The sequence below is a fragment of the Rhincodon typus genome, chromosome 10 (assembly GCF_021869965.1).
Source record: "Rhincodon typus isolate 14 chromosome 10, sRhiTyp1.1, whole genome shotgun sequence".
Lineage (NCBI taxonomy): Eukaryota > Metazoa > Chordata > Chondrichthyes > Orectolobiformes > Rhincodontidae > Rhincodon > Rhincodon typus.
The window spans coordinates 68,217,942-68,233,677 of NC_063341.1; the positions used below are offsets into that span (position 1 = coordinate 68,217,942).

General features: G+C 40.9%; 1 protein-coding gene across 1 annotated transcript in view; it reads right to left on the reverse strand.

The window, feature by feature from the left end:
- Nucleotides 1–9,646, reverse strand: part of LOC109924709 (volume-regulated anion channel subunit LRRC8B-like) — a 10,627-nt gene extending 981 nt beyond the window's left edge. The window contains exon 1 of the mRNA XM_020524702.2: nt 7,547–9,646. Coding sequence (XP_020380291.2) covers nt 7,547–9,646 — 2,100 coding nt within the window. The remainder of the gene's footprint in view (nt 1–7,546) is intronic.
- Between the last annotated feature and the right edge of the window lie 6,090 nt (nt 9,647–15,736).

Here is a 15,736-nt window from a genome sequence, read left to right on the forward strand (position 1 = left end):
GGTGGGCACGGTCTGGAGGTGAGGCTCAGCACGGTCTGGAGGTGAGGTGGGCACAGTCTGGACGTGAGGTGGATATGGTCTGGAGGTGAGGCTCAGCACGGACTGGAGGTGAGGCTCTGCATAGTCTGGGTTGGAAAGACTATTCTCATGAACTTTTTACTCCTTTATTTTTCTAATCTATGATTTTGTACTTTTGTATTTAAAATGGCGCAAAGATCTGTAATTCTTGACTTTTTATTTCTTCATTTTCCTAAATTTTTCCTCAGCATTTGTACATAAGAATCTGTACCTAGGTACATCTGTATCTAGGATGGCACCTTAAGTCGTGACTTGTAAACTTTTTACTGCACTCACGTAAGTACATGTGACAATAAAGCCAATTCTAATTCTAATTTTAGCTCCAACAGATGTGCCATTGAAGGATATTACATTAAGGAGGTATGCACAACTATTATTCCAAAACTTATTTTGTCAAAGAAATAAAATTGTATTGGGTTGATGCATCAGTGACTATCTGTGTTCCTGACCTGTCACTGTATTGTAACAGATTTGGAATGCACTGTCTGAATGTTTGATGCATCTGCAACGAGAACGATGAGGATGAGCAGTCCAGGTTTTGAGTTTGTGGAATAGATTTGCTGTGGTTAGGTCTTATATACTAATAATCTGAGATCATGCATATATAGGAATGATATTATCAGGTTTGAGATGATTGAGAAGACATTTACAAGGATGTTAGCAGGACTGGATTTGAGTTATAAGGAGAGGCTGGATAGGCTGGGACTTCTTTCACCAGAGCGTAGGATGTTGCTCCTTGTAGAGTTTGATAAAATCATGAGGGGCATAGATAAGTTGAATAGCAAAGGTCTTTTCCCTAAGATGGGAAAGTTCAAAATTAGGGCACATATTTTTAAGGTGAGAGGAGAAAAATTTAAAAGGGACCTGAGGGGCAACTTTTTCACACAGAGAGTGGTGCGTATATTGAACGAGCTGCCAGAGGAAATGGTAATGCAGGTACAGTTACACCATTTAAAAGACATTTACATAGGTACATGAATAGGAAAGGTTTAGAGAGATATGGGCCAAACTCAGGCAGTTTAGTTCAGTTTTGGAAACTTAGTCAGCATGGACGACTTGGGCCGAAGGGTCTGTTTCCATGCTCTATGTCTCTATGACTCACAGTAGGTTGTCAGAGTGAATTTAATACTTTCCGTACAATTGAAAGATCTGTAAAAAGCTAGATATCTGAACAAGGGAAAAAGGGATAGGGTGCAACGAAGTAGGGTGGCTGGGGTGGACCCTGTATATAAATGCAGGATAATAGGGCCAAATGGCTAGCTCCTGATTGGAATTTAATGCTCTGTGCAGTAAGTGTGGGTGCAGGTGACTTCAGGGGTGACGAAATTCCCATCCCGACCAATGAGAAAGCTCACTGGATCAAAGAACCAATTAGATACTGGTGGGCTGCCCAGTAAGTTTCTTGTTCAATCAGATCCTACAGCACCTTAAGCCTGCAGCCATGTAGAGATCAACATCCCTAGGGTCTTGAAGAGCATTGATGAAGGACCAGGCTGTGTAACTATGAAGAGCTGAATTGACACCTGTGTAAGATCATGGAGAGAGAGGATTGTCTACATGGACTTTACTAAAGCATTTGACAAGGTCCCTCATGGTAGGCTGTTCCAGAATATTAAGTCACATGGGATCCATGGTGAGTTGGTCAATTGGATACAAAATTAGCTTGGTCATAGAAAACAGAGGGTAGTTGTGGAGGGGTGTTTTTCTGACTGGAGTTCTGCAGCCAGTGGTGTTCCACAATGATCGGTGCTGGGATCTCCGTTGTTTGTAATATATATAAATGATTTGAATGAAAATGTAGGTGTCTGATTAGTAAGATTGCAGAAGAAAATTGATGGAATTGTGGATTGAGAAGAAGGTTATCAAAGGATACACCAGGATATAGATCAGTTGGAAAATTGGGCAGATGGAGTTTAATCTGGGCATGTGTGAAGTAATTCATTTTGGGAGGTCAAATGCAAGGGGACACAATACTAAAAATAGCAGGACCCTTAGGAGCATGCACATATGGATGGATCCTGGGGGGTAAGTCCGTAGCTCCCTGAAAGGGGCATCATAAGTGGATAAAGTGGTAAATAAGGCGTAAGGCATCAGTGAGGGCATTGATATAAAAGTTAGCAAGTTATGTTGCAGCTGTATAAAACTTTAGTTAGGTCACATTTGGAGTTTTGGTGGCCACACTACGGGAAGGATGTGGAGGTTTTGGGGATGGCACAGACGAGATTTACCAGAATGTTGCCTGGATTGGAGTGGGTGGACAAACTTGGATTGTTTCTGCTAAAGCATCAGAGGCTGAGGGGTGATCTGATAGAAGTATATAAGATGATGAGAGGCATGGATAGCGTGGATAGTTAGAGTTTTCTTCCCAGGGTGGAAATGTCAAATACTAGAGGCATAGGTTTAAGGTGAGAGGGTGAAAGCTTAAAGAGGAGATGCATGAGGAAAGTCTTTTTACACAGAGGGTGGTCAGTGCCTGGAATGCTCCGCCAGGGGATGTGGTAGAAGCAGATACATTAACAATGTGTAAGAGGCATTTGGACAGGCACATAAACAGACAGGGAATAGAGGGATATGGACCAAATGCAGGCAGGTGGAGTTAGTTTTAGTCATTGTGGTCTGCACAGACATGTGGTCTGAAGGGCTTGTTCCTGTACAGTGTTGTTCTAAGTTCTGTATAAATGGAGAACAATACATGGAAACAATGATAAATGTCAAAGTTTATGGAACAATCATTTCTAATTGTTGTCCTGCTCTGTTGGCAACAGGTTCCAGTCCTTTCTTGCGGCTCTTGTTTTGGGTGCAGATTCTGTTTTTCTCACTTGTTGCAAAGAAAAATAATCTTTGTCCTTGTGAAGGCCCTTTAATAAAGATTTCTGATGGGAATCATTGCACCATCCCATTATCAAGGAATGATTGTCAATTCGTAGCACTTAATTGAAAAATCATGAGTGGAGAAAAAGCAACTGGAGCAACTAGATCTGGAGTCCTTATTCATCTGGAGACAGGAACTGCCTATGATGGCTTTAAATAAACAACAAGACACCAGAAGGAAGTTATTACAGTTTGCTAAATGGTTATTCCTTGCTTATGAATGCGTCTACTGCATAGACAGAGATTCCAATATGACATTTCCACTTGATGTTATAAAACTTTCAACATTGTGTCTCCTATTCCTGCTTTTGCACATATGGATGGATCCTGGGGGGTAAGTCCGTAGCTCCCTGAAAGGGGCATCATAAGTGGATAAAGTGGTAAATAAGGCGTAAGGCATCAGTGAGGAACTGAGGAAGGGTCACCGGACCCGAAACGTTAACTTGTGAAAACACTGGTTTGGCCTCAGTATTATTCCAGTTCAGAGCTCCACACTTAGAGTCATAGTTGTGGAGTCATAGAGCTGTATGGCATGGAAACAGACCCTTCTGTCCAACTCATCCATGCCAACCAGATATCCTAAATAAGTCTAGTCCCATTTGCCAGCATTTCACCCATATTCCTCTAAACCCTTCCTATTCAAGTACCCATCCAGATGCCTTTTAAATGTTGTAATTGTACCAACTTCCACCATTTCCTTTGGCAGCTCATTCCATACACACACCACCGTCTGTGTGAAGAAGTTGCCCTTTAGGTCCCGTTTAAATCTTTCCCCGCTCACCTTAAAGCTATGTCTTCTAGTTTTGGACTCCCCCAACCTGGGAAAAAGACCTTAGCTATTCACCCTATCCATGTCCCTCATGATTTTATAAACTTCTATATGGTCATTCCTCATCCTCCAAAACTCCAGGGAAAATAGCCCCAGCCTATTCAGCCTCTCCTTATAGCTCAAAAACTCCAATCCCAGCAACATCCTTGTAACTCCTTTCTGCAGCCTTTCAAATTTAACAACATCTTTCCTTTAGCAGGAAAGGAAATGAAGACGTGCACGAGGGTGCAGAAACTAATCACAAGAAATGTTTCAGGGATGAAGAACATTAGTCACATGGACAGATTGAAAAGGGGACGACTGTTTTCCTCAGAGAAGGGAGAGTTGAGACGAGATTGAATAGAGGCATTCAATATAAGAAGTCTGGACAGATAAGGAGGAACATGTCCCTACTGGTGGAAAGATCAAGGATCAGAAGGTGCAGATTCAAAGTAATTGGCAAAACAAGCAATAGTGACATGAGGAAAATCCTTTTTCACGTGGCAAGTAGTTTGGATCTGGAATGCATTGTCTGAGATTGTAGTGGAGGCCGATCCAATGGAAGGATTCAAGAAGCAGTTGGATTATTATCTGGAAGGGAAGAAAGTACAGGGCAAAGCTGAGAAGGTGGGGAATGTCGTTCAGTAAATTGCTCCTCCAAACAGTCAGGACTGACATGATCGGTTGAATGGCCTTCTACTGTTCTGTAATCACTCTGTGGTTCTACCATTTAATGAGAAAAAAATAACACCGAGCCACAACAGGGCACATTAGGTCAGATAATTGAATGCTAGGTCAAGGACGGGGGATTTCAAGACGACGAGACACATTTTTTTAAGGTGAGAGGAGACAGACTTTAAACAGACATGAGGGGCAATTTTTTTAGGCAGAGGGTGGTTCGCCTGTGGAGTGATCTTCCTGAGGAATTGTGGGTGTGGGCACAATTACAATGTTTAAAAGACACTTGGGTAAATACATGAATAGGAAGAGTTTGGAGGGATATGGGCCAGGAGCAGGCAGGTGGGACTAGTTTAGTTTGGGATTATGTTTGGCATGGGCTGGTTGAACCAAAGGGTCTGTTTCCGTCCTGTATGGCTCTATGACTCTAAAAGAAAGCAAGGCACAGGGGAGGAAAGGTTTAGGGGTGAATTCCAGATCCTGGGACCTAGGCAGCTGAAGGCAACACCTACAATGACGCAGTAATTGAAATCAGGAATGCTAGAACAAGCAGAATTGGAGAAGAAGAGCTGGAAGTGATAACAGAGATAGGGAAGGGTGAGGTTATAGAAGGATTTGGAAAACAAAGATAAAAATTTTAAGATCAAGATATTGTTTGAGACAGTGCAGTTTAGGTGATCAAGGTGATGGGTGAATGGAACTTGGTACCAGCTGAATCATGCTCAGTAGATCTTTGAATTAGTTCAATGGTCCTAAGGGTAAAATGTGGGAGACCAGCCAAGGAAGCATGAGAATATATGAGTCTAGAGTTAACAAAGGCATGAGTGGCTCAGTGGTTAGCACTGTTGCCTTGCAATGCAAAAGATCTAGGTTCAATTCCAGCCTTGGGTGACTGTGTAGAGTTTGTATGTTCTCCCAATGTTTGTGAGGGCTTCTTCTGGGTGCTCTGGTTTCCTTCCACAGTCTGAAGATGTGCAGGCTGGGTGGATTGGCTATGGTAAATACACGGTTACAGGAACTGGGTGGGATGCTGTTCAGAGGGTCAGTGCAGATTCGATGGGCTGGATGGCCTCTAAATGCACTGTAAGGATTCTTTGAATGAGAGTTTCAGCTGCAGATGTGATGAGACAGAGATGAAATTAAGTGATGCATAGAGAAGGGTATGTGTTGTCTTAGCCATGACACAAATGAGGTCAGAAGCTCAAATCTGATGTCAATGGTGGGTAAGCTGTTTGGAGGGGTTTCTGAGGGACAGACTTTACATGCATTTAGCGAGGCAAGGACTGGTTAGGAATAGTCAGCATGGTTTTGTGTGAGGGAAGTCGTGTCTCACAAACCTGAGAGTCTTTTGGGGATGTCTCAAAGAAGATAGATGAGGGTAGAGGACTACATTGACTACATGGACTTTAGCAAGGCCTTTGACAAGGTTCTGCATGGTAGAGTGGTGAGTAAATTTAGACCACATAGGATCCAGAGAGAGCTAACCAATCTCATACAAAATTAGCTTGATGGTAGGAGACAGATGGTAAAGGATTGTGTCTAGGACTGGAGGCCAGTGACCAACAGTGTCCATAGGGTTTGATACTGGGTCCACTGCTTTTTGGCATTTATAGAAACAATTTGGATGAAAATATAGGGAGCACAGTTAATAAGTTTTGGATGACACCAAAATTGGTGGTATAGTGTACAGTGAAGAAGATTATCAAGGAGTACAATAGAATCTTGATCAGCTGGGCCAATGGACTGAGGAATGGCGGATGAGTTTAATTTAGATAAATATAAAATGTTTCAATTTGGTAATGCAAACCAGGGCAGGACTTACATCACTAATGGTAGGGTCCTAGGGCATGTTGTTGAGCAGAGAGACCTAGGGGTGCAGGTGCATAGTTCCTTGAAAGTGGCATGCAGGTAGACAGGGTGGTGAAGAAGAGCTTGGTATGCTTGCCTTCATTGGTCAGGGCATTGAGTATAGGAGTTGGGATGTCATGTTGCGGATGTACAGGACATTGGTGAGGCCACTTTTGTTGTACTGCGTACAGTTCTGGTCACCCTGCTATAGGAAGGATGTTATTAAATTTGAAAGGATAGAGAAAAGATTTGCAAGATTGTTACTGGGACTGGAGGGTTTAAGTCACAGGAGATGCTGGATAGAGTCATAGAGATGTGCAGCACGGAAACAGATCCTTTGGTCCAATTCATCCATGCCTATCAGATATCGTAAATTAATCTAGTCCCATTTGCCATTAGGCTTGGACTTTTTTCACTGGAGCCTAAGAGGTTGAGGGGTGACCTTATAGAGGTTTATAAAATTATGAGGGGCATAGATAAGGTAAATAGCAAAGATCTTTTCTCCAGGATAGGGGAGTTCAAAACTAGAGGGTGTAAGTTTAAGGTGAAAGGTGCATGATTTAAAAGGGACCTGAGGGGCAAATTTTTCATACAGAGGGTGTTGCATGTATGAAATGAACTGCCAGAGGAAGTGGTAGATATAGGTACAATTACAACATTTAAAAGACATTTGGACAGGTACATGGATAGGAATGGTTTAGAAGGATATGGACCAACATAGACAAATGGAACTAGTTTAGTTTGGGAAACCTGATTGGCATAGATGAGTTGGCCCAAAGGCTTTTTTTCCATGCTGCTTGACTCTATGACTCTATGTAAGGAAATCAAGGGTTATAGGGAGAAGGCAGGAAAGAGAATTTGAGGATTATCAGATCAGCCATGATCTCATTGAATGGTAAAGCAGACTTGATGGGCTGAATGGCCTACTTTGGCTCCTACATCTTACAGTCTTTTAACACTACCCCTGAAGAACAGCACTTCTAACTATGTAGCAGTCCCTTGGTACTGCAGGAGCTGAGATTCTGTGCTCAAATCTCTAGAGTTGCCCTTGAATGCAGGATCCTGGGCAAGAGTTCAAGAGTAAATCTAACCCTAACTACCCGTAAGTAGCCATAAAAAAATCATCCAGATTGGAGAGTTAGAAGTGATGAGGAGGATTCAATTAATCAAACTTCGAATAGAGGGTGGAGATTTTTCAAACGAATGAGATTACATAATCGTATGATACAGTTCTTTTAACAATAACTGGACAAATTTACTTACATTGTTATTGGAGACATTAAGATGTTGTAGATGCTTCAGTTCACTGATTTCATCACCAATAGCAGTTAGGTGATTATTGCTGAAATCCAAAAGCCGTAACTTGTGGCATAAAAAAAGTTGTGATGGTATGTTTTCAATTCTGTTATTGTTGAGGTACAGCTGTTCCAGATTTACCAGTGTCCCAATTTGAACAGGTATATATGCAATAGCATTGTGCCAAAGCTTGAGGCAAGAAAGCCATTTCAGGTGCTGGAAACTGATAATTTCTTCAATTGTCTTAAGTCTGTTGCCTTTCAGATCAATTTCACGTAAATTGTACAAGCTAAAAATAGAATGTGGAATGCGCTCTAGGTCACAGTTAAGGAGTTCAAGGTTTGTGAGGTTTACCATATTCTTCAAGGTATTGAACACAGTTAGTTTGGTACCTTCATTATCAATGGACAGTTTGTTTAAGAGGAGTCCTGAGCCAGTTACTATTGCTGGAATGTGAGGAAGACTATTTTTCAAGTAGAGAACTTTTAGATTCTTTAGATTCTCCAGTCCACTTAAAGACACAAAGTGATTCTTTTCCATTTTTAAGTTACCAGTTAAATGAAGTTCTGTCAGGTTCTTTAGATTAAATATCCAGCGTGGGGCTTTATCCATGTCAGTAAACTTGACGTGCAATGCTTGCAGATTTTCAGATAAACAATTCAGTGCCTGTGGGTCCACAGTGGTTGGTGTGTGGTAAAGGTGTAACTCTTTAAGGTTGGTAAGCTGAGACATGGCTGTTTGGAATTTGGCTTCAGTTAGAAGATCTAGTTTAAGAGTTTCAAGTTCTTTCAGCTCAAATACAGCATCTGGGAGTCCACTTAACATGAACAGGTACAGCTCTGTTTTGTCCTGCAAGTTCTTCTGTAGTTTATGCCTTAGCCTCTCTGCTGTCCACTCCAGGTTAAGGTTAATCTGTTTCAACTTGTTTTCACTGACCTCTGAAAGGAAGACTGAGAATCGCTTTGAATACAATGGATCATACTGGTCTGAAAGGTGAAGAATGAAGGCAAAATCGTTTCTAATATCCGGAATGTCCCTGTAGCTACTTTCCTCACGAACACTTTCAAAAGAATATTTCTTCAGTGAGCGTCTGAGCATCCAATATAGACTGTAGACACTAAAAGATCCATGTAACACAACCAGTATTGCATAAAAGGATGCTAAGAGTTTAAATATTGTTGCCAAGGAATGGACACAACGATATTGTTGATATCCTGTAAACATCTGTATGTCAACTTTACAATTGATATCAAAGTTCATCTCAATAATATAATAGGGGATATATGAAATGATAAAAATGAATATAATGACTTTGATAATAATCTGTCTCATGTACAGCCTGTAGATAATGTCCTTTTCTTCAACATGTGCTTTGAACTTCTTCACCTTTTCAAAGATAGCTTTTGCCTGCTCCCCTTCCTTTCGATCCAGGATGGTCTTCTCATTGGCATCAGCCAAGTTGGGCTCCACTCTGCTCGTCAACAATTTCGATTCAAAGTTCGTGGTGGAGAAAGATACTTTAGATGCTTCTTTGGTTTTGCGGTAAGGGTGCTTCTCTCCACTGATCTCAACTGCCTCAGACAGAGCACGGGTAGTCCACGGGGAGTCGAAGCACTTGTGGAGGATGGTGATGAAGTGCTCGAGCCTTGAGCTGGTGCTGGGGTACTTGAACCAGAAGTTGCTGCAAATCAAAAGGAGCAGAGTCTGCCAGAGCACCAGGTAGGGGAAGAACTTGGAAAACCAATGGAGCTGCTTCTCGTAACACACAGCATCGATGTATGAGTATTGTTGCCTATCAAGAAGATTTCTTATCCCATTTATAACAGGAGTTTTATTTGCTGGAGTGCTGGTATTACTCTCCCAGGGGGCCTTGCAATTGTTGTTGACAATTACCTTGCAAGGAAGACATAGCATTTTATTCTGAGCAATTTGGAGCGTTCCCCCTAGCAGAGAAATCAAGAGCATCACCATGCAGATATAATGACTGAAAACATCCCACCATGGCTTTAAAATGCGGTAGGCTGTCTGAGGATCTGTCAACCATTTGAACTCGGTCACTGTAAACATCCCTTTAGCCTGTGAAGCAAAAGCAGGAAAAAATTTGTTCACTATCTTGAGTTTACATTTTACAGCCACTTAAACCAGTGGTCAAACATTGACTTTTTATTACAAATGCAATAGTTAAGATGCTATGGTTTGATTGACTTTCAGATTAGATCACCCTTTTTGGGAGCCTTTTTATCATTCCTGGGCTGCAATGCTAAATCCAAAAGATGTTTGTCTAAAAAAATGTATTTCCCAATGAAGCACATTTAGAAGATTCTGGATAAGCCTCCTTGCAAAAGGAGGGGAAATTACCTGCTTCAAACAGGAATTATACAGGGTCAAAAGATTTCATGCTTTTGTTTGAAGGGAAATCTACCTTTTACACAAGGATATTTGGCAGTTTCAAGTTAATTTTTCTTTAAAACTACTGTACATACTCGAGTAAAAGTCAATCTCATGTAAAAGTTGGTCCCCTATTTTTGGCCAAAAAATCTGGAATTGTCCATATATCTCGTGTAGAAGTCAACCCTAGTTCTTCACAGATAACAGATCAACATTTGTGAGTCAAGGTATTATTCAGTACCTAAATATTATGATGAGGAAATTAATTTTTTTTCATGCTATTATGTGTTTTACTGTACAATTCACACCAACATTAGGCTAGGGATTTCTTAAGTTCATTATCATATGCGTACTATAATTAGATAATTAGTGTCATACAAAGTTTATCACACCATCATTTCCCACGTAAGATAGGCCCATATGCATTTACTTGTTGAACAGAGTGATTTTCAAGGATTTTAATAAACTTTTGTATGTGACATCTTTAATTTAAGATGTACCATATAATTGTAATTTAAAGCCATATTATATTTCTATTTCACTTTTTGTATGCATAAATAAAAGTTCACTTATTCATTTTTTTGTTTCTATTGTCTTTATTTGGTAATGATCGTAATTCATTGTGTTTTTTTTCTTTATTAGTTTAGCGATCAACTGAGCTTCTGCTGATGATGTGGTATTTTGGACTGTAGCATGAAATTCAGCCCCTCAAAAATAGTATCCATGTAATAGTCGGCCCCATAAATTTAACCTTAAAAAAAAGTCTAAAAATTCAACTTTTGCATGAGTATATACAGTAATTAATCAATTTAAACTTCACTATGGTCACTCGGTGAAATAAAAAATAGGGTTTCATTTGACTGAGGCTAACTATAATTTTAAACATTTAATTAACATTTAAACATTTTATTATATTTGTGGTTATCTCAGGTAATATCAAGAATAATGTTGAACTTTTTTCAAATTCCCAAATTGCATATTTTAAATAGACAATATTCAAAACTCACAAGAACAAAAACCTTTATGCCTTGCATTTATCAAACAAAATGCCTAACTTTTATATTTAAATAATTCTTCAGGGAAAACATTTTCATTTTTCTCAAGTTTTCCAAACCCTGCTAACATATTCAAAGATTACTCTCAAAATTTTGATAATGGTTGAGTTGGAATAGGGTTAGTATTGAATGAAAGTTATAATTGGAATGGTGAGGTTGAACTTAAGGTTAGAGTTTCGGTTAGGATTAGGATAAAGGTTATGATAAGCCCTAAGGTTAAACTTCAAAGTAGCGTTAGGTTGGAAATAACTTTAGGGTTAGAATAAGAGTTAGGGTTAAGGGAGGGTTGGGAATGGTATTAGTTAAGTGTGAGCATTAAAATTAGATAACTAATTTGACATGATTAAAATTGATGAAGAGGTTGAGGTGGAAGAAACAGGTGGGAGGCAACAACCCATAATTTTTATGTGGATTTTGGAGGATCCTTAAGAAGATCAAGGAGGGAATTGGGAGGAACAAAATTTCAGAAATTACTGAATTATGGCGAGTTACGTGGGACGCAAAACTGCAGTAAAATTGACCCCAAAAAGCAATGGTTAGATTGTGGCTAAAGCTGTCAAACCCTTTGTTGAAAGTCAAATCATGGAGAATGTGGGTAGAAATAAAATTCTAAATAATTGCCAATGTAATGGCATTAACTGCAGGAACCTTTGGCTGTGAATAGGATTGGGATAGAGTGGTGGTGTGCAGTGAACGGGGAGTCGTTTTTCATAACCTGCTCTATACTTTGTGGCAACCATCATGATTTTAACACTTAACACTCTCAGAAGAGAAAAAAGTGAGTTTACGGGAGCCACATGGGGTGGAATTGTGACCAAACCATCCACCACTTCCTCTTCCCAATGACTCCATCCCACTCCACCTAGTGAAACAGGAGGCACAGTAAGGGGAGGAGGAGGTGAAGTATTGCAGAGCAGTTAAACAGAAAGGAAAGGGAAACTGCCTCACAGCACCAGGGACCCAGATTTGATTTCAGCCTTAGGTGACTGACTGTGTGGAGTTTGCACATTCTCCCTGCATCTGCATGGGTTTCTTCCAGTTGCCCTGGTTTCCTCCCACAGACCAAAGATGTGCTGGTTAGGTAGATTGGGTAGAATGAGTGGGTTATGGGGATACGGTGGGGTGATGGGTCTGGGTGGGATGCTCTTCTGATGGCTGGTACAGACTCGGCGGGCCAAATGGTCTCTTCCTGCACTGTAGGGATTCTATGATTCTAAATGATCAGCTTATGTATGGAGAGGTAATGGCCTAGTGGTATTATCCTTAGACTATTAAACCAAAAACTCAACTAATGTTCTGGGGAACCAAGTTCAAATTCTGCCACGTCAGATGGTGGATTTTGAATACAATTTTTAAAAAAAATGGAATTAAGAATCTACTGATGACCATGAAGCCATTGCTGATTGTTGGAAAGACCCATCTGATTCACTAATGACCTTTAGAGAAGGAAATCTGCCACACTTACCTGGTCTAGCCTAAATGTGACTTCAGACCCAGACCCACAGCACTGTGGTTGATTTTTAACTGCCCTCTGAGAAGTTAGGTATAGGCAATAAATGCTGGCCTAGCCAGTAATGCCCTCATCCAATGAACGAATAAAACACCTACTGCCAATTGTCCAAAAAACCAAACTGGCCTACCAATGTCCTTCACAGAAGGAAAACTGCCATTCTTCCCTGGCCTGGCCTATATGTGACTTCTGATTCAGAGATAGTAGGAACTGCAGATGCTGGAGAATCTGAGATAACAAGGTGTAGAGCTGGATGAACACAGCAGGCCAAGCAGCATCAGAGGAGCAGGAAAGCTGACGTTTTGGGCCTAGACTGAAATTTTTCTGAAGAAGGGTCTAGGCCCAGCTCCACACCTTGTTACCTGTATTTATATAGTTCCTTTAACATAATAAAACACTTCAGAGGACAATTATCAGGCAAAGTTTGGCTCTGAGCCACTTGTACAGATTAGGATGATCTAAAGCTACACCAACGAAGTAGATTTTAATGAACAGAATGAGTTAGGAGATAGAAACCTCCAACCAACATGTCAGATCCAATAAAAGTAAAATTCTATGGATGCTGCAAATCTGAAGCACATACAGAAAATGTTGGAGAAACTCAGCATGTGGAGAGAGAAACAGTGTTAATATTTCAGTCATATTGGACGTGAAACATTAATGAAGTTGATGTTCCTTGAGTTTGCCTTGATCTTTGGTGTTTCTCTTTCTCCAGAGATGCTGCGAAACCTGCTGAGTTACTTCTGCATTTTCTGTATCTGAATCAAATCTAAACTCTGCAGTCCTGACACATCCAATTGTGAATGATGGTGGACACTTAAACAGCTCACTGGAGGAGAGACTCCACAAGATCCACAGCATCACAGATGGCAATCTCAGCCAATTCAATTCACTCCATGTGATATCCACATAATGTGCCTGGCAATATTATACCATTAATACTGAAGATGTTGGCTCCAAAGTTAGCTGTTTCCCCAAGCTGAACTATTCCAGTATAGCAGCAACACTGGCATCCACCCAACAATCTTCTAAATTACCTTAAAAAAACCAAAGCACTGCAAATGCTGGAAATCAGAAGCAAAAACAGAAATTGCTGGGGAATCTCAGCAGGTCTGGCAGCATCTGTGAAGAAAAAGCAGAGTTAACGTTTTGGAATTGAAGAAGGGTCGCTAGATCCGTAAATGCTCAATTTCTGTTTTTGCTGTAAACTACCCAGGTCTATCCTCCCCACTAAATGCGAAACAAATCTAGCCAGGCCAATTACTGCCCCATCTGTCTACTTTCGATTTTCTGTAAAGTGATGGAAACGGTCATTAATCACACAAAAAGTGCACTTACTCAGCATTAGCCTGCTCATTAACCCTCAATCTGTGTTCCACCAGGGCCACTGCTATGACTTCATAGCAGCTTCAGTCCAACCACGGGAAAAAATAGCAGAACTCTGGAGGGGAATTGAGAGTGAAGCTCCTTGACATCGAGGTAATATTTGAGTCAGTGTGGCATCAAGGAGTCCTAGCAAAACTAGAGTCTATGGGCATCAGGGAGAAACCCTCCAGTGTTAGCCTCAGAAGGAAATGGGGGTGGGGGTCATTGACTATTCTTTGTAGGGCAGATATAGATTCATATTAGGTAAGGACATCAAAGGTTATTGGGAGTAGATGGCAGTGTGGAATGGAAACACAAACAGATCAACTTTGATATTATTGAATGGCCTACTTATTTTGCATATTTGCATGCTTGCATAATTAACACAAATGAGGATTGCTGTAATGTTTGGAGGCCAAGCACTACAATCCTAGGACACCCCTGCAGGAGCTCCTCAGGGATGTGCCCAAAAATCTTCAGCTGCTTCATCAATGACTGTCCTTCCTTCGTAAGGTGAGAAATGAGGATGTTCGCTGATGATTACACAATGTTCAGCACCTAGACAATGTCCAGGCTTGGCTTAATCATTGGCGAGTAACATTTATGCCACACAAGTGCCAGACAATGGCCATCTGCAACAACTAACCATTGCTCCTTGACATTCAATGGCATCTCTGAATCCCACACTATCAACATTTTTAGGTTACCATTGACCCGAAACTGAACTGGACAGCCATATAAATACGGTGACAACAACAGCAGGTCAGAATTTAGGAATCCTGCAGCAAGAAACTAATTTCCTGGCTTCCCAAAGCCCACGCAACACCTACAACACAGAAGTCAGGAGTGCAATGGAATACTCTCTACATGCCCTGATGAGTGTAACTCCAACAACTCTCAAGAAGATCAGTACCATCTGAGATAAAGCAGCCTGCTTATTGGCACCTTATTCATCAAGTTAAATATTTATGCCCTCCAGCATCAATGCACATAATGTGTACTATCTACAAGATGCCCTCCAGCAACTTGACAGCCTCCTTAGACAATCCCATCCAAACCAGGAACCACATCCATCAAGAAAGATAAAGGGCATCAGACTCAGGGAAATAATACCAACTGTAAGTTTCCCTCAAGGCCAAACACTGTCATGACTTGGAAATGTATCACTGTTCCTTTGCCGTCACTGGATCAAAATTCTGGAATGCCCTCCCTGAAGGCATTTGCGTCTACCTACACCAAATGGACTGCAGCAGTTTGAGAAAGCAGCTCGCTACCACCAGCTCAAAGTGTGGGCAAGAAATATTGGCCGAGTCAGACATGTCTGCTTCCTGAGAAAGAATAGCTTTTAGAAGAATAAGCTTTTGAACACCGCTTATCAATCCGATCCATCAAGAAGCAATGAAATGAAAAACATTGATCTTTCTAAAGTGGTGGTCAAAGGAGGCATACCAATCAGCAATTGTTCCTCTTAACATCGAACATAGAACAATACAGCACAGTACAGGCCCTTCGGCCCATGATGTTGTGCCGACCTACTATCCTATTAAGATCAATCTATCCTGCATACCCTACATTTTACTATCCTCCATGTGCCTATCTAAGAGTCGCTTAAAAGTCTCTAAAGTGTCTGACTCCACTACCACTGCCGGCAGCACATTCCACACGCCCACCACTCTTGTACTGACATGGTTTCTTTCTTAGTTATATGTCTGAGCTGTTAAGTGTACCTGTTATAATACAGTATCCTTCAGTGCGGCACACAGGCATCATGTTAGATTAACAGAAATAGTAGGAACTGCTGATGCTGAGATAACAAGGTGTAGAGCTGGATGAACACAG